Source organism: Drosophila rhopaloa, unplaced genomic scaffold, assembly GCF_018152115.1.
Source record: "Drosophila rhopaloa isolate 14029-0021.01 unplaced genomic scaffold, ASM1815211v1 contig_3, whole genome shotgun sequence".
Taxonomy (NCBI): Eukaryota; Metazoa; Arthropoda; class Insecta; order Diptera; family Drosophilidae; genus Drosophila; species Drosophila rhopaloa.
This window is the reverse complement of record NW_025335123.1, coordinates 3,512,501-3,537,040: the sequence shown is the minus strand read 5'-3', so window position 1 is coordinate 3,537,040 and position 24,540 is coordinate 3,512,501. Positions and strand designations below refer to the sequence as shown.

Sequence of the window (24,540 nt, the reverse complement as noted above, 5' to 3'; positions counted from 1 at the left end):
TGCGTATAAAATATGGGAGAATTAAATAATAGAATAAAGAATAATATTGTGTCCTGATAAGCGCGTTAATTTATAAGTTGTATAAAATAAGACATTAAATAAATGTATAATTATATATGGGTATCAAGCGGAATCAAGCGAAAACCCAGATTTTATTATTTTATAAATATTACTTAACTCGGAGTAAATTGATATGTTATATGTCTTGCTATGTTATAACTTTGATGTTTATAATTTTATTTTCATTTTTTTACACGAGCTATATAATATAGTAGAGGTCCCTTTCTGACTTATATACTACCTGCAACAGAAAGAAGAAAATATAGTACCTTAAACAAGGGTATAAAAATGACAAAACTCGAACCAAAATTTTACATAATTAAACCACAATCATTTAGAAATAAGCCATTTAGAAATCGGAGGTCTGTAAGAAAAGTTATGAGCATCGAAGTGCAGAGTTTTGGCCACTTTTCTGCAAAACCATTTTCCGAAAATTTGGAAAGGGGTTAATAAAAATGACGAAAAATCTAACCCAAACTTCAAACCAATACTTAAATCACTACAGTGCCTCACAAAATCCCCTTTTATAAAGTTGTCAAGTTTTGTAGTTTAATTATTGTGTATACTTATATGGCAAACAATTTTATGCACCAAATTCTAATGCGAAACTAAAAAGATAAAACAAAGAATAAAACTTAAATTTGGTAAGTGCTATGTAAGGTTACCAGTTAAAATTTGTTTGATAAGGCAAACATATCGTCCATTATGTTATTAAATGTAATTTTTAAATCAAAATTAAAAAAACTTTTTATTTCAATCAAACAAAGTATAATTCTCTGATTTTAATTTTGACATACCAATTATTCAAAGCTTTTTTAAATATTATAAGGAAATACCTTTCAGCTGATATTATCGTAAGTCCCTATTTGCTCAATAACTGTCATTAGAACAACCTACATTACAAATTTCCGTGGAATTGCTAAAAATGTTATACGAATATTCCAAATTTTCAGTACTTCTGTCCGTAACGTAACCCACAGACAAACAGGACCACACAACCCGTTGGCGGACGAGTCATGGGCAAGGACTTCTACAAGATCCTGGGGATCGGTCGCGCTGCCAGCGAGGAGGAGATCAAGAAGGCGTACCGCAAGCTGGCGCTGCGCTTCCATCCGGACAAGAACAAACACTCCCAGGCCGAGGAGCGCTTCAAGGAGGTGGCCGAGGCGTACGAGATCCTGTCGGACAAGAGGAAGCGCGACCTGTATGACCAGCTGGGCGAGGAGGGTCTCCGACGGGGCGCGGCGGACCAGCGCAGCGATCCCAGTGCCACACACAGAGGAATGGCTGGCGGGGGCTTCAGCTATCAGTTCCATGGCGATCCGCGCGCCACCTTTGCCCAGTTCTTTGGCTCCAGTGATCCGTTCACCATGTTCTTCGAGGACATGGAGCACATCTTCATGTCCGACGGCGACTTCACGCTGGGTCGTTGGTTGGGCGGGTCGGGATTGGGATCGGGATCTGAGGGAGGAAGTCTCGCGCAGGATCCTCCCATCGAGCACGAGCTGCACGTTGCACTCGAGGACATCGCCAACGGATGCACTAAGCGCATGAAGGTCTCCTGGCTCGCGATCTCGTCCAGCGGCGAGCCGATCCGGGAACACAAGGTGCTTAACATCGATATCCGACCGGGCTGGAAGGCCGGCACCAAGATCACCTTCCGCAGGGAGGGCGAAAAGCTGCCTAACCGCGTGCCCGCCGACATCGTGTTCACGATCCGGGACAAGCCGCATCCGATCTTCCGCCGGGAGGGCAGTGACCTTCTCTACAAGGCGCACATCTCGCTGAAGCAGGCGCTGTGCGGCACACACCTGGCCGTGCCCACGCTCCAGAGCGACCAGCTGGGGCTCTGCACCCAGGGCGAGGTGATCAAGCCGCACTCAACGCGCCGCTTCCCGGGCTATGGACTGCCCTGCCCCAAGGACAGCTCGCGTCGCGGTGCCATCGTCGTCAGCTTCTCCATCCAGTTCCCGGACTCCATGTCCACGCAGCTCACATCCTCGCTGGCCAGCCTCCTGCCCAACTGATCCGTCCACAGCCACGTCGCAATACGTGACCACAACATTGACAGTACAAGTGTATAGTAAATTATCTAATGGGGAGCTGACGGTGTTTCCATACTCTACGGATTCATGGGAGGGGCCTGGGTCGCCTAATAGCCTAGAAACCGGATGGGAATCTCTAGAACAAAGTCCATTCATGAATCAGTGCCGTACAGTTAAGTTTATGTATAATGGTTAAACACATTTGTGTGGGATCTGGATTAAACATCGGTGGATCCCGGCTTAAACTGGGGATTGTGCGAGCGCGCCATCTTGGCGCGCAGCCACTCGTCCGCGTGCCGCTGCTTGATGTGGACGTACATGTTGGAGCGGGAGCGGCACTCCTTTGGACAGTGCGGGCAGTTGTATAGCTGCAGGCCCGTGTGAATGGCCATGTGCTCGTCCAGATTTCGCTGCTGCTTGAAGCTCTTCTCGCAGAACGTGCACTGCAGGTTGGTGGTCAGCTTGTGGGCGTACTTCACGTGGCCCCGGAGCGCTGTGCGCGAGGTGCAGGTCTTGCCGCAGTGCGGGCACACGGTGTCCGTGCTGTCGTGCGTGAAGCGGTGTAGCCGCAGGCTGTGCTCGTTCTTTAGCCACACCCCACACTCCGGGCACTCCACCGCCGGCGCCACCACGCCCTGGTGCTCCAGCAAATGGCGCTCGAAGGAGGGTTTGAACTTGAACTTCTTGCCGCAGATGTCGCACACGTGTCGGTGCAGATCCTCATGGATGGATTGGATGTGCCGCCGCAGCCTGTGTATATTGGCGAAGCTGTTACAGAAATTGAGTTTAATTAAATTGCTTTAAAGGATAAATAAAGTAGAGAAGAATAGATGAGCGCTCTATCATAATTGATTCAATATAATAATTACGTTTAAAATGTAGCAATAGCTATATTAATAATAATAATTAAGTAAAATATTGGATATTAGCGATTTAGGATATGTTAATTTGACAGCTATCTCTCTCATTTATGTGTAAGTGTAAAACATTTTAGGTATATAAAGAACATATCCTGAAGTTCCAAAAGTCACTCGTGATAAAAATCGTAAGCGAATTCATAACGTCTGCCTTTAAATTAATCCCAATTTATAAGCCATCAATTTATCATCTTATCAGGAGATATTTTGTAGGAATTAAATTTAAAAAAATGGAGAATATCGCTTCTTTGATTATAGATAAAGTTTTATCTTATCAGAGTACTTTAACAAATGTAAAATTAATCGAAGAGCCTTCGCAAAATGCGGACTAATTAGTTTTTGGACTTCACTGGTGGTACAAAAAAAGCTTTGTTAATCGTCTACTGGAGAAAATACAAATAAATTTAAAACGTAATTTTTTGATGCTTTAAATACAGGACAAACCATTTCATGTTTAATTTAACAAATTATCAACTTTGTAAATCATTTAATGGATTAGAAATTAAATGGAATTAAGTCTTTTGCACTTCTCAATCGAATTGAATTTACCTGCGTTAGGTCAATCATTCTAGCTTTATAAAAAAGTGCAACTAGGAAATAACTTTTCGCGACATCGATTCAACAAGATTAATATACACCATTGCCAAAGAGATTAATAATCAATCTATCTTTAGTTATACAATATTGATCAATGGGCTCAATTAAGTTTTGGTTGATTGGAGCAGTTTTAACTAGAGCAACTCATTCATTTTTTTTCGGGGCATTTCCGAATCCTCACCTCTTGCAGCAGATCTCGCAGGTGTGCTCCAGCTGATCGGTGTCGTGCTTGGCCAGGTGGTTCGCCATCCGGCGTTCACTGCTGAAGGTGCGCTCGCACTTGGGGCAGGGGAACTTGAGCACTTTGCCGATCTGGGCGACCTTGTTGTGCACTGTCTCGATGTGGGTAGCCAGGTAGTCCTGGGAGTTGAGGGACTTTTGGCAAATGGTGCAGCTATCGAGATTGAAAAACTATAGCTTCAGAGCACGTATCTTTTGTGTGACAGACTCACGTGAAGAGCTTGGGGTTGACATGCTTGCGGATGTGGTCCATCAGCTTGGAAGCGCGCGTAAATATCTTGCCACAGCACTTGATGTAGTACTCCCGCTGGTGAACCTCCAGAAAGTGGGCCTTCAGCTCGGACAGGTAAGGAGCGCTGAAGTCGCACAGGTCGCAGTTGGCACTCATGTAGCTCGCGATGGCCTCCTCGTAGCGCTTGGCCAGCTGGGCGCGGGAGCAGCCCTTGGGCTTGCGCTCGAGGACGGCCTGCAGCTCGGTCTCTTGCACCTCTGTTGGTGGGCGCTTCCCAGGTGCCTTTCTGCGCCGCCGCTTGCTGCCGTCGTCGAGCAGATCGGCAAGCTCCTGGTGCAGGGAAAGTGGGCCTTCATCCTTCGAGGAGCGGGCCGTGGTCTTGCGCTTGGGTTTCATTTTGGTTTGCAGCCGGACCAGCGGTTCATCTTTCGGGGAAACAGATAATGAGTTACAGAAAATCACTTGAAAACAAAATGGATACCCACCATCCGAAGAGTCTTCCGCTAAATGCGCCTCAGGCGCTTCCTGCTCGCTATCACTGCTCTGCAGGCAGGGCTTCTCGTCCTCCTCCTCGGACTCGCAGGGTAGCTGCTCCTTGACCGGCTCCCTGACCTCCACACTGTCCACATTCACGTCCAGCACGCTGCCCAGCAGGCTCAGGTTGTGCAGGTCCAGTGGTTTCTCGTCCATGTCGCCCGCTGCCAGCGGCAGCTCATCAATGTTGACGTCCACGTCCACGCCGCCCGTCCACTTCATCGCCGCACAGTCCACGTCCACGGTGAGGAACTCCTTTTTGAGCGAGCACTGTTTCTGCTCCACCAGCTGCCAGAAGCCGTTGAAGTCCTCCAGATGCTCGCAGCAGTCGGTGCACACGCTGGTCGAGATGCCGTCGTCCGGCAGGATCTGGATACCATGGAACATGGGTGGAGTGGGGTATTTACTGGCCAAGGACTCGAGTCACTCACCTCCAGCTGCAGAAACTTGGCGATCATCTTGACTAGGCGCGTCTCCGCCAGCGTGTCGTCCGTCTCGAACAGGAAGACCGCGCTCCCGGGACTGAGACAACGCAGGCACAGACGACAGATCATCTTGTTGCGATGGAATTCAAATTATAAATTAACAATTCAATTGTAATTAATTAGTTGCTGCGCTGTAAACAACATAATTAGGGATGTCATTTAAATTGGGTATGGCAAAACTCTACATCAGTTAAGTTGGGTATGAAGAAGGTGGCAACGCCATACATATCTTTAACGGTATAACTTGAATTATATATGGGGTATTCCCTTAACAGGTTGTTTAATGTTCCTTAAGAGCAAACATAAATCAATTTTATCTTTATTTGTCAATTCTCAATGAAAACTACTAGTAACTTAATACATGATTTCCTGCATTACATTTTCTGCAAGATGAATTTGTATAAGGCAAAGAATCAATTAAACAGTAGAAAAAATATTATTTTAATGGAATTTTATGGAAAACAAATAAACTCTGACCATTCGAACACCACACCTATCGATAACGATTCGCCCTGCGGACGGTGGGGCAACGTCGCGGCTCTGCCGTTCACATCTGGCAACGCTTGCCGCAAAATGGCAAAAAAATAATACATACGATTTAAAACTAATGGACAATTACGTATTACGTGAAAAGAACGCAACACAAATAATAAAAACTAAATTGCCAATCAGCCCAGTGCAGTCGCGCGTGTGCGTGTGTGCAAAACTCGAGCAAAGGAAAAGTCCGTGGACAAAGTGATTCAAACGGGTTTCGGAACCGAAACTTTGGGCCTCCTCGTCCCATCCCATACCCATTCGATACCATTTTCCATCTACACTTGCGAAAAGCGACAGAGAGCGCGAGAGAGACGGCGCGAGTGAGCCGAGAGAGGGAGAGCGAAGAGAGTTGCGAGTGCGAGCGAGAGCGCTGACAAAGCCACAGCGAGAGCCGAAAATCGCAACGAAATCAAATCGAATCGGCAACCAAATCGAAGATTCTGGCGAACAAAGACAGCTAAACTGCCAAATATCCACTAGCAATAAAAACGTCTCCGTCTCGCTGCTTTTGGTTGCGCTCTCCTTTTGTTTTCGTTCATTTTTCGCAAGCGGCGAAACACGGGCGCTGAGTAAGCGCCAGAAAGAGTGCAAAAAACGAAGGAACGAAGGAAAGAAGCCAAGGAGCAACGAACTGTGTTTGCGGTGTGTGCCCTGCGTGCGAACGGGTAAGCTCTATGTTCTCATGCTCCCTTTCATTCTGGCCGCTGGCGAAATATCGGCCGTAATCAAGATTTTCGGCCAGCACGAATTGTAAATTCTGGTCAATTTAAAAGTGTTTGTGGTCGTTACCTCTGTCACCAATAATCTACTCTAAAATAATAATACTTTTAGCTGAGTTTGTTAAATCCACTGTGTGCGACTGAGAGAGCACTTCGTGTTTGTCTAGACATCCTGCTCTCTCCCGCAACCGCGTTGCATTTGTCGGCGGCAGGTTCGCGTTTTCGTTTTCCCTTTTGTTGTCATTACACGTAAAGAGATTGCGTTAATTTGTGTTTAATCAGCAAACAACAAACGGGGCAAGGTAAGGCTCTCAAATGGTTTAATAACTGCCAGGTGTATTCTGGTCATTGCCACCCTTGTATTAAGTTTCTCAGCGGTCTGGCTAAATTTCTCTACGCCGGCTGGCAACGCCGTGCTCCACACCACTCACACGCACGCAATACATGCGAAAAGTGCGAAGTGGAAGAGGAAGAATCGACGAAGAAGAAGCAGCGGCAAACTTTGTTGGACGGTGGAAAGCAGAATCAAAAGTTTGCACTTTTTGTGAAATTAAACGGTCAATCGCAGTCGAATATTCGTTAGACAGGCTGCGGAGTGTGTTAGCAAAGCGCGAGACATTCGAAGTAAACAAGTTTAAGCATTTTCCATTCAGTTTCTCATTTCTCTTCGCTAATATAACAAACGAAACTCCCCAAGTGTGTGGTTGTGTGCGTGCGGTGTTTTAACGGTATATTTCACTATTCTCTTTGTTTGCACCAGCCACTTTGCACATAAAATGGAAACACGGGCAATCATAAATAAAAGGACCTGGCTGTAAAACAATAAAAATTGCACTCGTCGATTAAATAATAACTATAAAAAAGCCTCTCGCTTTATGTGAGTGTGTGTGTATTTGTAAGTGCCTGTGCTGGTGTTCGCGTTCGTTGGGCCTGTGAATGGTTGCTATTAGAAAAAGGAGAAAAATAATTGTTGCCAAGCGTTTATATTGTCTTGAGTTCCCATACTTACATCAATTTGCTTACATTTTAAATGTCCTGCACCGGCCATTGTTGTTGTTGGGAGGATTTTACTGGCCCCGTTTCTGTTTTTGTTGCTGTAGTTGTCGGCCATTGTTCGTCCGCCCCCTCCAACGCCCCCACCCAACAATTATTACAAGACGCCACCGCAAAAATTCTTTCAATGCGTTGCCGCATCTGCCGCTGGTGTGTGTGTGGGCAGATTAGTCTAGCCATCTCGCTCCCACCTTCGCCCACCTTAAGGGGCCTCTAAGTTGCGTGTGCTTAACAGCACTGGCTGTCCTGCTCGCACCAAACATTGTCTGTAATGCAGTGATGGAGCGAGGGGGGGTTACTGGGAATAGTTTCCCCCAAACGTTTTCGTAAGAAACGCAAAATCACAACAAAATCCTTTAATTATTTTTAATAATCAAACAATTCCAAATTTAAAACTTCAATTTTTTTCTAGATTGTTAGAAAAACGTTTTGAATATTTCGTTTAGCAGAATTAATAGACATTTAGCATATAAGTACTTTGATTTTGAATTTGTTAACAATTTTGTATAATTCTACATTTAATAAACTTATGATCTAGAGTCTAAGTTTAATAGGTTATAAGACACAAAGAATTTATTTTTTAAGCAATCTAGAATGATTGATTGTTAAATGTGATTTTTTAAAAATACTAACTACAATTAGTTCATATTCATATCTAATATATTTTTTAAACATACAATTTTTGATCATATTCCAAGCAGAGAATATGATAAAAAATAATGTAATTCTGCAAGTCTGTTAAAAAGTGCTCTCAACAGAGTACCTTGATACGCCTCTGGTCGCATTATAGGTGCGGATTGGGTGGGGTGGCTAAATGGAGAAGTTCCTAGGGGCAAGCGTACCACATCAGACAACAAAAGTCAGTGGGCAGTAAAGATATTGTAGGGAGCACCCAACTGCAACTAGCGCCGTTTCCTCTTGTACTCAATGTTTTCCCTATCTGTCCTTTTAGCCCACCAAAAAGACTGAAACAAGGAGCTTCAGCCCAAAAGCGGCGATCCCAGCACCTTATCCTCATCCAGAGCCACAGCCACATCCTTGCCCATTCTCCAGCGCAGCGGGAAGAAGAGGAGCGCGGCGGCGGCGTGAAGGAAGCTAACGCTAATGAGGATCTATTGGCAGCATGAGTACACTGGGGGGAAGTAGGGGAGAGCGAAATGCCAAGCCCAAATTCACAGCGTTGGATATAAATCGCATGTACAAGAATAGCCGCGTAAGTAGATACATTAGGTCTTGATCTAGATCGATCCAAACTTATATTTGTCCACTAACTTATCTTGGTGCTTCGCAGGGCGAGTCAAGTGAACCATCTGCACAAAAGAATCAAGTGCCACGTAAACATGGAATGCAAATCTTGGGCAAAGTGCCGTCCGCTAGGCGACCACCAGCCAATCTGCCATCCCTGAAGGCCGAGACCCACACCGGCAGCAACAATAATCTCCTAGTCTCAGTCGAAGGTGCGTATCCTTAAAGCGTAGATTGCTATTGGGTTAATAAGACGTATAACCAGCTAAATTTCTCACTTCAGGAGCCACATCTGGAGGAGCAGGCGCAGGCGGAGCAGCGGGAGCAGGCGCGGCAGGAACAAACACTAGCCACAACAACACCACTGCCCACAGCGGAAGTTCAGGAGCAGGCGGATCAGGCGGAGCGGGTTCAGGCGGAGGAGGAGCTGCGTCGTCATCTGCTGGCGGACATCATACCCAGCAGCAAGCCCACAGCCAGCACCAGCACAACAATAACATCGGCCTTGGCCCGAACGCCGGAAAGTTCGTCAATAGCAACAACAGCAGCAGCAACAACAACGCCGGCAACTCAGGCGGCGGCAATAAGAACTTCAAATTAATCAACAACTCCGTCAGCAGCTCCGGCGCCGGAGGAGGAGGAGGATCGGGCGGCAGCGGCGGCTCGGCAGGAGGAGGAGGAGTAGGCTCCGGATCGGGCGGACACTCAGTCAACTCGCCCAAAACATGGTCTGCCATCACCACAGGACACGATCGGGGCTCGGGCGGCCAGCACTTTGGCCGTCAGCAGCAGCAGGTTGTGCCCCACTACCAGAGTCCGCAGTTCCAGTACGAGTTCCCCACGCTGGACGGCACAGTTGGCAGCGGCGCCGGCGGCGCAACCGGTGCGGGTGTGGGATCCGGTGCTGGAGTAGGCAAGAGCCACTATCAGAACCAGGCACACCACACTGGCCACCAAAATCACCACCAGCATCAGCAGCACCACCAGCAGCATCAACAGCACCACCACCAGCAGCAACAGCACCATCGGGACTACCACCATGGCCACGGGCGCCAGTATGGACACCACTCGCATCGCGACTACAGAGATGGCAGCGACGACGTCGGCGGCGGGTCTGCAGACCTGGGCGAGCTCAGCCTTCGTCCACAGAACGACACGGCCGCCTGGCTACAGCAGCAGGAGAAGGCAGCCAAGGTGGCAGCGGCTGCGGCAGCGGACCAGGGCCTCAACCTACAGGGCCCGGTCCACCACCAGATGGGGGGTAACGGCGGCGGAGGAGGAGGTTCGGGCGGAGCTGTGCCTTTGCCCATCCTCTCTTTGATGCCCTCGTTCATGCGCAGCGGTGCTCCGTTACCCGCCGCCGGAGCGACGGCGGCCAGCATCTTGGCCGGTGGATCCTTGGACTCCGCCGTCCTGCCCAACGCTCCCTACCAGAACGGCATCCTGGGCGGTCGTTCTGCCTCGCCTGCGGTAGTGGGCAGTGGTGGCTTCCGGGCGGCCACAGCCATCCCTAAACGACCACCGGCTTCCTCCTCGCCCCCGCAATCTGGACTGGGCATCGGAGGATCTCCCACGCCCCCACAATCCCAGCAGCAGCAGGCTAATGGGGGAGGCAACGGAGCCGGTCGTAAGGACAAGGATTACGTGGTAGAGCCGGAGGTGGCTCAAATGCAGCGTCCTATTATCCGCGAGGAGGACCTGGAGCGCCTCAACGCTATCGCCAAGGACGACAGCTGGACCAAGCAGGACGACATTGACTACACGAAGAAACTAACATTCTCGGACGACGAGTCCACGCCGGAGGAGCACCAGGGACAGGGGAAGCAGCAGCACAGCTCCGCCCAGCTGCAGTCGCAAGGATCCTCCTCAGTATTGGCTGGAAATGATCAACGCAAGCTGTCCACCTCCACGTCCAGTTGGCAGCGCGGCAAGGAGAGCACTGAGCGCGAACAGCCACCCGAAGTTATTCAAGATCAGCAGCAGCTACAGCAGCAACAGCAGCTCCAGCAGCAGCAGCAAGAAATCCGCCAGCAGAACGGCCATCGAGGTAGCTCTGGCAATGTGGGAGCGCCAGTGGCCGGTGGAATCGCCCTGGATGCTAGCGTTTACGAGCGAGTGAAGTTGCGAAAGGAGGAGGAGGAGCGTCGCGAGATGGAACGCAAGCAGGCTGCCGCCAAGAAGCTGCAAGAACTAGAAATGAAGATGAATAGCAAAAAGGCTGCGGCGGCAGCTCTGGCAGGAGTAGAGGGAGGAGCACTATCGTCCTCGGCCTCGACATCGTTGTCCAATGAGGTGCCACCTCCGTCCGCTCCTCTGGGCAACGTCAGCGAAGACGAGGGAGGAGGCCAAGGCGGAGGCGCAGGCCTGCACCGTCGACCCCGCGGAAGCATCTCTAGCCTGGGCAGCGGTGTCACTCCCACGGGAGGAGCTGGTGGTGGCGGCAGCGGCGGGTGGAGCCTCGTCATCCTCGTCGGCAGGCGGCGACTACGGTCAAAAGACCTTCCTCACCCATTTCCAATCAAACTTACCACCCCGTTTCCAGCGCCAACAGCAGCAACAGCAACAGCAGCTGCCGCGCCTGGAGAAGAGCGCCTCGGCCAGCAGCGCATTCGATAGCAATTCCCGCTATCTGCAAAAAGGTGGGGTTGGCGGAGGAGGAGGTGCCAGTGGAGGACCACAGGCCAGTGCTGGACAGGGTCGCACCATTTCCGGCGGCTATGCGCAGCGGGGTGCCAGCGTTGGAGGAAGCGGCGGGCGATACGGGCGCAACCGACACGACAGCAACACTGCTCGAGAGGAACAGGAGTTGGAACAGCAGCAGCAGCGGTTCACCCGCGGTCAGGACTACCGACAGGCACAAGCGCTGCCGCGCAGCATATCTGAGAACTCACACCGCAAGACCAGCGTGTCATCGGCTGGCGATGATGTCCTGGGCGCCGGAAGCGGCTCCTGTTCATCGTGGGCAGAGCAAACGGATGCAGAGCAGAAGGTTCACCATCGTCACCGTGAGGAGAGCTTTTCCTCCACCCACAGCCACGATTCGGCGGTTCAAATCAAAATCCTGCAGCGTCCGGCCCGTCAGCCGAGCCTAAGTGAGGAGTCCTCGGCCCAGCAGAAGCTGCTGCCTGCCTCGCCGCAGCAGCAGAAGTCGCTGACGGCGGATCCCATGCCCACGCAGATTCTGCGACGTAGCGTGGAGATCGAAAAGCCCGGAGAGGAGCGGACGGACGACAAGTCCGCATTGGAATCGGAGGACAAGGCGAAGACAGCGGCTGGCAAGGTGGAAGAGGACAAGTCCGGCAACAAGCGTCCAAGTCCCAGAAGCGGAGCAGCATGCGGAGGACGAGGTGGCCGTAGCTATACCAGCGGCAGTGGCGGATCATCTGTCGGATCGGGTAGTAGCTACCGCGGCCAGAGGAGCGCCAGTGACTGGAGCAGCAGTCGTGGCAGCGGCGGCGGTGGCAGACGCTACTACGGTAGCGGCGGCGAGCAGTCGGAGCACTCGGAGGACGTGGATGAGGACTGCTACAGCAGTGGAGGAGGCGGAGCGGCAGCAGCAGCGCGCCGCAGCCCCAAAGAAGCGGGCAGCAGTGCATCCAATTCCGGCCAGGCTGCGGCCAACAAGGCGGGCTTCTCACCCCGCGGCGAACCATCGCGACGTGGACGTGGCGGCCTCTCTAGCGGAGGAGGCGGTTCCGCCCCCGGTTACCGTCGACAGCCCGTTGGCTCTGGCTCCGCTGGAGGATCAGGAACGGGAGGAGCGGGGCGCACCTATGGCAGACTTGGTTACGAGGAGTACGGCAAGCAGCAGCGCACCTCCGAATCGGAAGCGGACCTGGACAAGACCAAGCAGAACCAGCTGGCACTGAGCGCCGGCCTGCACAAACCGAGCAAGGATGACAAGGATCCGTCTGCGCTCAGCGGCGAGGAGAAGGACAAGACAGCCACTCTGGCTCCCGCCCACAACACTGCCCTGCTGGCGAAGGACGAGTTGCAGAAGGACTCGGCGGGACGCCTGCCTCCCGGCCTCTCGACAGCGGGCGGCCCGGCGGGACCTGCTTCAGCCGCATCCACATCGGTCGCAGTTCCCAGCTCGGCGGACAAAAAGAAGGGTGAGTCCTGTGCCGTTGTGGGCGGCGAAAAGGTGGTGGGCGGCAAGTTGCCTGCCATCGGCGAGAAGACCTCACTAGGCGCCGTTGGCTCGGGCCCATCGACAAATCTCCTGTTGGATGCCGGTGCCCCCGTCAACACGATCATCTTCGAGAACTCGACTTACAAGCAGCAGGCAGCGGCCGCTGCCGTCGTGGCCAAACCAGGAACGCTCTCTGTGTCCAGTGGCGGCGCCACTATGACCGTCGATAGCCTGTCCAGTGCGCTCTCTCAGATGAGTTTCGGGGGCAAGGCGACGGCTTCGGGCGCCGTCGACGATTCCCAGGACATGAAGTTGGGATTCAACTTTGGCGATGACCCCACAACGCCTCTTAAGGTGGTGGACACCATCGATAAAACGCCCAGCCAGCAGCAACAACAACACTCCCAGCAACAACAGCAGCAGCAGCAAAACAACTCGACGGCGGATCTTAACATGAAGATAGCCAGCGTGAAGAAGGTTTGGGAGGCCACGCCCATGTCCGACGGTCCATCGCCGGCGCAGGTGCAACAACAGCAGCAGCAGCCCCAGCAGCAACAGCAGTCGCAAGTGCAGGTGGTTGCGCAGCAGCAGCAACAACAGCAGGTGGTGGGACCGCAGCAGACTGGCGACGATGGCAATAGCCACATGAGCGCAGCATCCTTCGTGGCCGCAGTGGCCGCCTCACAGCACCAGCAGCAGCATCAGCAAATGCCCCACTACGCGGTGTCGGCGGTGCACATGCAGAGCCACCACCACCAACAGCAGCAGCAGCAGCAGGCGGCGGCAGCGGTGGCGGCAGCGCAGGCGCAGCACCACCAGCAGCAGCAGCAGGCACAGGCGCACCACCAGCACCATGCGCTCTCCTCGCCGGGCCCGGTGCCCGGAGGGCATGGCCATGGCTACGGCCATGGGTCGCCGTTCGACGCGGGATCGTTGGAGCAGCAGTTCCAGCAGGAGGACTACCCCAGTCCCCAGCAGCAACAGCAGGCGCACCAGAAAACCAAGCAGTTGCAGCAGCAGCAGCACCTGGGCATGTCTCCGCCGCCCAGTCAGCAGCAGCACTCGCAGCAGCAGCAGCAGGCACATCAGCAACAGCAGCAGCAGGCCCACCAACAACAGCAACAGCCCTCGTTCTACCAGGCGTCCCCACAGTTCGGCGTTGGGGGCATTTCCACGATCCCCAGCCCGCCGGCCGTGGTGTACAACTCGTCGCAGATGCCGCCGCCGCCACCGTCGCAGGGCGGCAATCTGTACGCTTCATTCCATTCGCTCGATCATTCGAGCCGTTCGCCCGCCTACTCGGCGGCGGCGGCCGCCCACAGCTTCCCGAACCACTATGCGGCAGCAGCAGCGGCGGCGGCGGCAGCGGCCGCGGGCGGCGGTCCCTTCAATGTGAACGTGAACGCATACGCAATGCAGACGCCACACGGCGGCAATCTGCCGCCCTCGGCGCCCACTCCGGACATGTACTCGAACCTCTCCTCCCAGTTCCGGCTGGGCGGCGGTCCGGGTCCTGGACCGGGTCCCTTCGGCCAGCCCAGCTCGCAGCAGCTGAACAACCCGACTAACCACGCCGCGGTGGCAATCATCTCGTCCAGCAGCAACTCCATGATGTCGTCAGGGGCGGCCAAGCCGCCGCCCAGCCAGCAGCCCATCGGGGCCATAGGCTCTAAGTCGGCGGGCAGCGGCGGTGGTCCAGGACCAGGACCCGGCCCCTACGCTACCACCCAGCAGTACATGAATCTTTATGCGGGCCCGCCGCAGCATCCGGGTCAGGGCGGTCCGCCGCCCGGCGCTCACCAATTGCAGTCGAACAGCTACTACTCGAATTCGGCGCCAGGCGGCCCCAGCGGACCGCAGTTTTACGGCGGACCTCCGCCGCAGGGCAATGGCGGAGCACAGAGCTACGGCCTAGCCACCGCCGCCGGCATGTATGGCGGCCATCAGGCCGGACCGCCCGGTTCCAATGGACCGCCGGGACCGCCACAGTCGCAGCACACCATGGGCACCTTCAATACGCAGTTCATGAACTCGCAGCTGCTGACGGCGGCCAGCATCAACCAGTACCGCGGCGGACCAACGCCCGGAGCCGCTTATCTCAAAGGCAGCCAGGGACAGGCACACATGCAGGACTCGGTAAGCGAAGGACTCGTCATCCCAATGCCGACTTTCCCACTATTCCATTAACCATATTGTCGTTTTCCTAGTGCGGTATAAAGAGAAACAATTCAAGACCATATACCTAAGTGTTTAACGGAAGGTGGAATCGAGTTTAAGCAAGATTTGGAGCCAGAGATTGGCAAGAAGAATTGTTGGATTTATCGTTGAGTTGTTCCCGATTTTTAATCAGTTCACTTTGTCGCACTAAAAAAGCCTGCCTTTACCATTTACAATATTTTTGTTTTTCTATCTTTTTGTAAAGAGAAATAATTCAAGACCAACGTGTTTCAGTTTGAGCAAGATTTGGAGCCAGAAATGCGCACAAAATGTAAAAAAAATGTTTCTACGTTTTTTTGGACGTTAAATTGTTCTTAACGTTGTTTAACCCAAAAAGTCATAGAGCAGGATAAGTTTTATTGAACAAACTGAGAAGCAAATACAAAATAAATGTTGGATACATTGGTATCAAGTTGTTTAAATTAAAATGGAAACTGCAGTCAGAGGTTGATAATTATTTAAAGCTATCACTCCTTAAAATATCTACGTATTAAGAGGCTAAAATAAAATGTGAACAAATGAGAAAATGTTTTCAATTTTTTTAAAATTGCACAAGAGAGTAACCTTTTCTTTGATGTAAGATATGAAAGTAATTAAACTTACTTCGCGAAGGAGACGACTTTAATATTGCCAACATTTTTTATGACAAACTTTTTGGTCTGATTTTGCAATGCTTGATAAATTTAAAATAAAAACGATTAAAGCGCATTTGTATAAAAGAATTGAAATTTTGTTTTGTTTAACTATTTTTTATGTTCTGCTCAGGGCCGATTTATCTTTGCCATTTTAAGGTTAAAGTTTGTAATGTTTTTAATAAAGTTGATGATCATTTTCTCTTACGAGCAATGGAAACACAAAAACAGTCCATTTTAGAGGGGTTATTAATAATAAATTGCTTTCAAAGTCGGACTGTGGCCAATTCTTAACTGGAAACTGGCCTCTAGTCATGAGTTGTTAGTAAAACAAGCTATAAAATAATATTGAGAAAATCAACCAACAAAATTTAAGAAGATACTAAACAATCGCTTTTTAAAAGCATTTGTGCTAATTGATTTCGAGTAAAGCATATGAAAGTAAAAACTGAAACAGACTTGTATTTGTACTTCAGTGGGCTTTCAACTTAAGGTTAAAAGTGTTATACTCCAGACTCTCATGAATCATCGACTGATCTACTGATTACAGAAATATATATATTAGGTGTTTTTTACTTGTAAATACTTTTCCTAATCATTTTATTTCCTGCTTCTCTTCTCAGATGGGTCGTCAGCTGAAAAGTCCACTGAGCGCCGACATGAGCCTCGGTCTGGCCAAGCAGGTGCAGTCGCAGCCCAGTCCGCCGCACCATAAGAACTACGGCGCGGTAAGTGTCTCGCTAAGCCTCCTCGGGTTCGACTCCTGCTAATTGCCCAATGCTTTCCTTCCAGTGGGACCTACAGAACCAGGTGCTGCAGCAGCAGCAGCAATCTCAGCAGCAACAGCAGCAGCAGCAGCGGCAGGGCGGCGGCGGAGGCGGCAATGGGCCGAACATGAACGCCCTGGGCGGACGTGGCAGCGGGGCGGTGGGCAGCGGCAGCGGCAACGGAGGAGGCGGTGGCTCCCAGGTGGGCGGCAATGGCGGTGGCAATGGTGTCGGCAGCGTCGGCCAAAGTGGCGGCGGCCAGGGACGCTATCCCACGCCCATCCAGCGGCCCAACAACTACCCCCAGCATCCCCAGCAGCAGCAGCAACAGCAGCAGCAACAACAGCAGCAGCAGCAGCAGCGGGATCAAGCGGCGGCGGCTCAGCGGGCCCAAAACATGCGCCAGGTGACCGGTGGCGGCGGAGGAGTGTCCGGAGGAGCCGGCGGCGGCGGCAGCAATACACCTGTGGGACCGCCCGGAGGCAATAACGGTGGCAATGGCGGTCCAGGTGGAGCGGGCGGAGGAGGAGTGACCGGCGGAGCGGCCGGCTCTGGACCCGGGAAGCCCTATTATGCGAATAATGCCACCGGCACGTCCGGCGGCGCCAATCGTGGGGAGTGGCATGCGAACTGAGCGAACTAAACTACCCAGACCGCCACCCCAGCCACCCGTCAGTAAACCCCCGAAACAAAAACATAGAGATACAAATGGAAAGCAGAGGAAATCAGTCCGAGAGCTGGAGGAAAGTATCCCATACAAACCGAGAACATGAACGCAAACAGAGGAAGCCAGGAGTAAAAACTAGCGAAAGCCAAGAGAAAGTGGAATATTAACGAGCGAAACCAAGCGAAACACAAACATTCAACCTTCAAACATCAAGATCATGGTGTCTGTGGAAGGGGCGATGTGAGTAGGAAAGTGAGCTATTGGGGGATTCCCCGTCACAACCGCAAAAGGCAACTCAGCAAATTATCAGCGAAAGTAAACGTAGCGAAGAAAGTAATCGCAAATCGAAAGTGAGAAGACGAAAGGTTCAACAGGAAACGAGTAAGGAAAAACTAATTGCAAGAAGAAATATTTAAAAAACACCACACCACACAACACACACACACACACATGCATACATATACATAAACATACATACTTACATAAAATAGCAGAGTGTATTTTTTGTCAAACAAATTTACATAATAATATATTACTTTTATATACTTATGATTTTTTGTAGTAGAGTCTTTCTCATTTAAACAAAAACAAACGAAACAAGAAAAACAAAATGAACCTTTGGCACTGCGTATGCTTTAATTTCTTTATATATTATACATATTGTTTAATTTTTTTGCAACCAACAAAAAATCAACTAATAATTCTAATTTATGTTTATGCTACAATATACATTATATATACAATCTATCTATCTATCTATCTATATCTATCGATATCAATCTTTCTGTGTAGACAGCGAATAAGAGAGAGACAGACAGACAGAGAGAGACAGAGACAGACATAGACAGACAGAAAGAGACAGAGAGAGAGCGGACGAACGAGAGAGAGTTTGTTTAAGCGCAAAGTTAAGTTCAAACGTAAAACAAATACATATAGAAATCTTGTCGTCTTATAAACAACAACAAATAGACAATTGCGTCACAAATTGTACTCGGCGGTCTCTATATTGTTATATATAGTAAACTAACCCTGATCCTAACTAAAACTAAAACTAGAAAAGAGGGAGAAACGAAATATGGACCCAAGCTTAAATTTGAAAACAGTGTTCAGCGCAATCGCACACCGGTGGCAACGCTGCCGACACCCTCGCAGCCAGTGCTGCCACCTCGGCCGCTGCCGGCGATAATTAGTTAATCGATTATCACTAACCCGCCTGTCCAGCAATCTGAAAAAAGGACGAGTAAGGACGTTTATGCTCAAGGTAGAATTCTAATTGTAGCGCGACGTAACGGGGAGGTGAGGAGGCAACATGAAAATTAAACGATTTATATAAATGTGTAATTCATTATGTAACTGTAACTTAACAAGGATATGATATGTATGGCATATACTACACTCAAAAACACAGACACACACAACATAAATATATATATATATATACATATTTGAATATATATATAGAGGCAAAATCCAAGCGAAAAACAAAAACACTCCAGCAAACATTTTTAAGGAAAGCAAAATCCCCACATATATCCCAGTAATTAATACGATTATACTCGGATCGAAATCCTGCGGAATGGGGCAGAGATCTCCTCTAAACGCCTGAAGCCAACTAGTGCAATGCAGACTCTGCCCCGTTCCGCAGGACTTTGCAACTAAATGTAGTAGAATTAATAAATATACAATGCAAAATAAGAAATGCAAGAAAAAAAAGAAGGCAAAAGCAAGGCACTTTTCGCTAGGCTTTTAACAAAAAACCGAAACAAAACTGAAACCATTTAGCGATATTAATTAGTCCACACACACACTCTCTCTCACACACGCCCCTGCCACACCCACAAATATGAAAAACCCAAAATATTTGGGACGTTTGCTATGCCAGGCAATGTTTAGTTATACAAAAAAAACATAAAACAATACAAAATCGAAAACAAACAAAAATTAATGAAATGATGAGTAAAAGTAACAAAGCAGGCTTGCTATCACACAATACATGTAAAAGGTATATTATATAGCATATTGATAAATGATATAAACATTAATTTATACCTATATTTTAAATGCATCATCTGGTTTTTCGTCTCCACCAAAAAACGGACAAGACAAGGATAGCAACAGCATAAGCATGATAATGATTACGATAACGATAACGATGACGGTTAGGCAGGAAACGGAACGAAGAAGAAGAGTATATGGTGGAGAAGAGTACATGGCATATATGCATACAAATATATGTAAACCATTTTTACATTCAATTCATTCAAATTAATTTTTAGTAATACTGAAATTTCGATAAACTGGGGCAGCGAATGCTCCGCCCCCGCCCCGCCCTCTCAAATAAGTCCCTACCCACGAAAAAGAGGAAATTTAAAGCAAGTTTGAAATGAAATAAAAACTTTAAATAAAATATTTAAAACAGAAAACCAAAAACAAAAAGTGAGTCAGCTCGATATTTGGAACACATATTCCTAAACTATTGAAAACGACTGCTTATTCGTATTGAAATATTGTGTTACTTTCAGGTTGCATTTTTGCATTGTAAAATGCTAAGGGAATATTTAATGAAATATTGGTATTGTACAACGATTTGGACTACATGGTCTACTTTCACTTTTATATGGGATAGAAGGGATAGAAAGAAGGGGCTTTTGAAGTATGCGAATTTTACATACATATTTTCTAATTTTCAGATTCATTTTTTGCGTAGTTAAGTTCATTGGGCTATTGCATACAGCGATTTTTAGTGTATTGACTTCCGTATTAATTTTAAAAGAAGGGAATATGATTAGTTTTAAAACTAAACTCCGTTGTTAATAGTGATTTGGAATCCTTACTGCTTCTGTTGGATAATAAAGAATGGTAAGAAGTGAATGATCTTTAAAGGTTGTAAAAGGTTATATTCACCAATGTGGAAGTTCGGAAAACTAAAAGGCATTAGAAATAGTTTATGATTTGGTCGAATTTTTAGAATTAACTAAAGAATGGTTTTGGGCGACATCACCAAGGGTAAAGTTAGATTTTAGACGAGGGCGGAAGTTAACTTTGGCAAGCCAAAGTTTTAATCCCCTTGCAGACTTTGTCGAAATTGCTAAAATTGAAAAAGTAGCGAAAAGAATAGGGTATACATAAATAAATTAGATTTGCATAGTTTCATGTCAATAGATTTTATACCGCAAAAACGTCATATAAAAATAGAAAAAAAGGAATATTTTCGCCGCCTTTAACAATTATTACTACGGAAGCTATAAGATATAGACGTCCGATCGGCAAGCGCTTTTACCCTGATCAAGATATGCGTAAATAAATAAGACTTTATGTCAATAGCTTATACACTGCGCGAAATATTCTGAAAAACATCAAATTTGGACCAATTTCACCCTACTGTTCTTATGGGAGATTAATGATATAGACGTCCGATCGGCACGCGCTTTTAGTTTGAAACAAATTCGATTTGGAAAGATTCATGTCAATAGCTTATATACTGTGCGAAATATCTTGAAAATCATAAAATGTTATCAGATTTCACCCTATTGTTCCTATGGGAGCTATAGGATATAGGCGTCCGATCGGCACGCGCTTTTACCCTGATCAAGGTATGCATACAAAAATATGAATTGGAAAGATTCATGTCAATAGCTTTTACACTGCGCAAAATATCATAAATTCTTGCAAGGTATATCCGATTGTTCCTATGGGAGCTATTACTATAGACATCCGATCGGAGCGATTTTCAAACTTGATCTGCGTACACATGTTTTAGGACAATTGTGAAAGTTTCAGATCGCCAGCTTTTAAACTGAGCTCGCGAACGGTATTAAAACAGACGGACGTGGCTATATCGACTCCCCTATTGATCCAGATCAAGAATATGTATACTTTATGTCGTCGGAAACGTCTTCACTGCGTTACAAGCTTCTGACCAAAATTATAATACCCACTGCAAGGGTATAATAGCTTCTAGTAACGTTAAATTTAAGCGATAGATATTCAACCATATAAAAGGAGTCAACTAAGTTATTTAAATCTCTATTCTGCGTCTTAAAATATGATATTAAACATAATTGAAGGGTCGGTAATCAATGATACAATAATACGTTTATATGCAACTATAAACATGCGCTGAGCTGTGATAAACTTCCTAAAGGGCAATATATTTCTGATTTCGCTGATGAACTGAACATCAGAACTACCGATTAGTTAATCTTGATGTGTGCAAACATCCTGAATATCTTTTAGGGGGCTTAATGTTGTTCTCTTCTTGGAGACCCTCATTTTAAAGGGTTTCGTAAGTCGCCTTTAGTGCAGAAGTGGAGTTCTAGGTGCAGATGTTGGAGGTAAAGGCTAATAAAACAGGCGAATCTGTCCATTCAGCGATGTTAAGGTCTCAATATCTATATGGTTCAGGTCCACACAAGTGAGCAGGGAAATCCCTGAAAATTTAGTGTTTGTTTCCACATGATATGTTCCTTATTTGCCAAGAATCCGGAGCAAAGGTGCCATGAAATCATGTGGGAGACCCAAGGATCGTTACATAATGCACTTCGTGGTTCAGTGTGTTACATTCTCAGCTTATTTATTCCTTCAAGGTCTTGCACTACACATAAAATAAACCCGCTCCGGCGAACCGGAGGCGTCTGATCCGGAATCCAGCGGCATCCAGTGGCATCCCCGGACCCTGAACTTCGGATGTGGCGGATGCGGATGAGTATGAGGGCGCCCTACTTCTTCTTGGGCTTCAGCACCTGGTAGGCGATCAGCAGTCCTACCACGGCGTACGTGGCCTTGGCAACCTGATGATGGCATAACACTCGGATTAGGATTACGAATGGGATTTGGCCGGGCAAATAGCACTACTCACATTGGCACGGCCGCTCATGGTGGAGCCATTGAAGATCTTCGACAGGCCGGTCAGTTTCTCGCCTTCGCCAGCCATTTCTGCGGGTCAAAGGGGAGTTGGTTTAGTTAAGTCTTTGGACAAGTGCCCCATTAGTGTTCCCCACTCACTTTAAGGTTTATTTGCACGGAATTCGAGCTGCTGCAGTCGCCAGTAAAAAATATTTGCGGCGGAGGTTATACAACTGGGGTGAGTGTTCGAAAACGTCCCGTTTCGTTTTGACATGCTGGGGCTGCCAACTTGTGCCAATCGAAATTTCACATATATTTTTGTTCTTTTAAATACTTTTTTTATATACAGCCTTAATTTAGAACCAAAAGTTAATAAGCTTCTGCAAATAATTAATGCGTATTTCTTTCAAGCTCAGTTACAATAGTGGTCCGTTTGCCAACACTACCATATTTTATTGCTACTTATTAAGCGCGTAATTTTCAAATTCTATAAGCATTTAGACTTTATGTGACTGAAACGCAGCTGAAATATGATAATTAATTAAATATACTTTTTGGTAAAGACCAGATTATTAAGCTACAAACATAAAAGTTTTTTTTTTAAAACATTTCAAAATTTAAAAAATGTTTTGGCTAAAAAAATATCTTTAAGTATAAAAGGTAAATCAAAAGGTCACAAGATTCACACGTTTTATAAATTATTTTTCGTTTGTGTACCCATTCAGAGAGTTTTAGAAACAGAGAAAAATATATCTATAAATATTTTTTTTCTTTTTGAACTTTATTGATGTGAATTAGTTTAAACAAGTGGTTTATAACAAATTTAAAAATTTTTCAGAACTTTATCGAAAGTTTAACATTTTCATCGAAGTTATACTTGGTTAAATCTTTTTCCACTTCAGTGTTTGCCCTAAAAAGAAATTATTTGAAAATAGCTGGATTGGAAATACTGGTTATTGCATATTAATAAGTGTTGTACATACGTTGGCCTGCTGCGTTATCGAAAACTAGATGACTTTGGATGAAGTGTCAAATGAACAAATGCCTACACAATTTTGGTTTTTATAGTCATTCAGTACCGGGGAACCAAGCCGCACCTTTCATCCTGTTTTTTTTTTTAATTCGGGGTTCCTTTTTTTATTTTTTTGATTGTTTTATAACAAAGTGATACTCCTGTTTTCGCAACATTTCGTAAATATGTTCTTGGTTTAATTAGTTTATGGCAAGGTCTATACTTAAAGACGCCGTGCATGACGCAGCACATTTTCTTTTTCGGATTTTCTTACCTTCATTTGGAATAGCCACCGACACCATCAGGTAAATACTAAATAAATTGTTTGACCAAATCTGAATAAATTGAAGTTGATTTCAGACTCCTTTCTTATTTGGACCTTCTGAATTACAAGTAATGCTAATGAAGCTCTTTATTTTATGGGTTTGCGCGGTTTCAATATCCTTAATCCCAACGTTTTCCTTGGCACTATGCCACTTATCGTTAAGTCCTTTATATACATTAGTTCCTGGTAATCCTGCTGCTTATTTTATGTTTCTCGCAACGAAACGATGATTTCTGGATAAGTTTTGTATCTCAAGGCGGCCTTTTGGAATTCCTCTCTGTAAGTACTTAAATAAAAAAAATGTATTTACCAAATCTTATTAATTTTGAGTTTTGAAAAAACTTTGCCAGTTGTATTTCCTGTGGGTTTTCCTTTTATTTTGTAAAACGCAATTCACCTCTAGCTCCAACTGTTTGATGTATGTATATACAACTTTTAATATCTACTCTGATTAATTTTGTTTTAATTTCAGGCATCTTTCCTTTTGTTGTTCCTGAGTTTATTGAAGATTATTGCATTCTCTTTTGGTTCTATTTTTTATTAACCGATGTGCGAAAGAAAAATTAAACCGAGATATATATAGAATACCCAACAGAAACCAAATATATAGTATAACCAAACTTATGTTCTTTAAAATCTGAAATCACTGATGTTGTTTAAAATTTTAGTAGTAATTTAAGCCAACAAAGAAATCTAAAGATTTATCCACTGTCAATTATTTGTAAAATGATTTAATTAAATGTATTGCCTTCCAAACTCTTATTTTCTTGTCTAATGGCAATATTCAATGTTCAATCGTTTAGTGGCGGAAAGCAACTGCAATTTAAACTTGGTCGCGATATCACATTAACCTTTAAATGGTTAGTCCTTCTAATTGCAAATTACAGGGTGCTTATTAAATGTCAACGGCAGCTTTGGAAAATCGCATCTAATTAAGGGTCTAAATATAAGCGACCCACAACTATTCGCTGGCTGATGTGGCTCAAATATACGCAGACTCATTAAAATTATAATGCACTTGCTGAGAACTAAAGGCTGCCAGCGGATTGTCAAGAAGAGCAGAAGAAAGGGCCGGCATTAAACAGAATGCAGCGAAAGGCAAAAAAATCGTGTAATTAGTGCCATAAATGCACTTGCACTCCACCCAAGTCCACACCCATTTAACCCACAAAACGCAGCACAAAAGAAGAATATTAAATGAAAGCAGTGCCAAATCCTCCGTCTTAACAATTAGCGAATAAAAATGCCTACAGTCCAACGTACTTTTCCCGAACTTGGC

The 24,540-nt window shown here is 46.9% G+C and overlaps 4 protein-coding genes and 1 long non-coding RNA gene across 6 annotated transcripts; 3 read left to right on the top strand and 2 right to left on the bottom strand.

The window, feature by feature from the left end:
* The first annotated feature begins 587 nt into the window (after nt 1-587).
* On the top strand, nt 588-2,162 carry LOC108041208 (dnaJ protein homolog 1). Of its 2 annotated transcripts, none has more exons than XM_017119065.2 (2): nt 588-704; nt 1,014-2,162. In XM_017119065.2, the coding sequence occupies exon 2, from the start codon at nt 1,077-1,079 to the stop codon at nt 2,085-2,087; it is 1,011 nt and encodes a 336-aa protein (XP_016974554.1). In that variant the 5' UTR covers nt 588-704; nt 1,014-1,076; the 3' UTR covers nt 2,088-2,162. The 2 variants fall into 2 exon arrangements, with proteins under 2 accessions (XP_016974554.1, XP_016974553.1); XM_017119064.2 differs by having other exon boundaries at nt 595-704; nt 1,041-2,162.
* A 102-nt stretch (nt 2,163-2,264) lies between these two features.
* LOC108041207 (transcription factor grauzone) lies at nt 2,265-5,294 on the bottom strand. The gene is made up of 5 exons (XM_017119063.2): nt 5,057-5,294; nt 4,577-4,994; nt 4,072-4,516; nt 3,801-4,013; nt 2,265-2,873 (listed from the first exon to the last, which is right to left on the bottom strand). Exons 1-5 carry the CDS (start codon nt 5,177-5,179, stop codon nt 2,324-2,326), a joined length of 1,749 nt encoding a protein of 582 aa, XP_016974552.1. The 5' UTR covers nt 5,180-5,294; the 3' UTR covers nt 2,265-2,323.
* A 1,690-nt stretch (nt 5,295-6,984) lies between these two features.
* Nucleotides 6,985-17,628, top strand: LOC108041205 (neurogenic protein mastermind). The gene is given in 7 exon segments (XM_017119060.2): nt 6,985-7,094; nt 8,372-8,632; nt 8,711-8,876; nt 8,948-11,112; nt 11,114-14,932; nt 16,269-16,373; nt 16,438-17,628. Coding segments are annotated over 6 exon segments (6,954 nt in total). The 5' UTR covers nt 6,985-7,094; nt 8,372-8,542; the 3' UTR covers nt 17,047-17,628.
* Nucleotides 17,629-21,626: 3,998 nt separating this feature from the next.
* LOC108041202 (ATP synthase membrane subunit K, mitochondrial) lies at nt 21,627-22,188 on the bottom strand. The gene is made up of 3 exons (XM_017119058.2): nt 22,084-22,188; nt 21,938-22,014; nt 21,627-21,869 (listed from the first exon to the last, which is right to left on the bottom strand). Exons 2-3 carry the CDS (start codon nt 22,010-22,012, stop codon nt 21,798-21,800), a joined length of 147 nt encoding a protein of 48 aa, XP_016974547.1. The 5' UTR covers nt 22,013-22,014; nt 22,084-22,188; the 3' UTR covers nt 21,627-21,797.
* A 783-nt stretch (nt 22,189-22,971) lies between these two features.
* LOC123037997 lies at nt 22,972-24,017 on the top strand. The gene is made up of 4 exons (XR_006417709.1): nt 22,972-23,241; nt 23,297-23,540; nt 23,612-23,679; nt 23,734-24,017. It is a non-coding gene; the product is annotated as an uncharacterized LOC123037997 (long non-coding RNA).
* The last annotated feature ends 523 nt before the right edge of the window (nt 24,018-24,540 follow it).

Excerpts from the sequence above, each read along its gene's own strand:
- LOC108041208 (XM_017119065.2), top strand. The coding sequence starts at position 1,077 with ATGGGCAAGGACTTCTACAAGATCCTGGGGATCGGTCGCGCTGCCAGC.
- LOC108041207 (XM_017119063.2), bottom strand. The coding sequence starts at position 5,179 with ATGATCTGTCGTCTGTGCCTGCGTTGTCTCAGTCCCGGGAGCGCGGTC. Across the intron at positions 4,517-4,576 it reads AGCGGAAGACTCTTCGGATG|ATGAACCGCTGGTCCGGCTG; the intron begins GTGGGTATCCAT and ends TTTCCCCGAAAG. Across the intron at positions 4,014-4,071 it reads GTCAACCCCAAGCTCTTCAC|CTGCACCATTTGCCAAAAGT; the intron begins GTGAGTCTGTCA and ends CAATCTCGATAG.
- LOC108041202 (XM_017119058.2), bottom strand. The coding sequence starts at position 22,012 with ATGGCTGGCGAAGGCGAGAAACTGACCGGCCTGTCGAAGATCTTCAAT. Across the intron at positions 21,870-21,937 it reads CCATGAGCGGCCGTGCCAAT|GTTGCCAAGGCCACGTACGC; the intron begins GTGAGTAGTGCT and ends TGCCATCATCAG.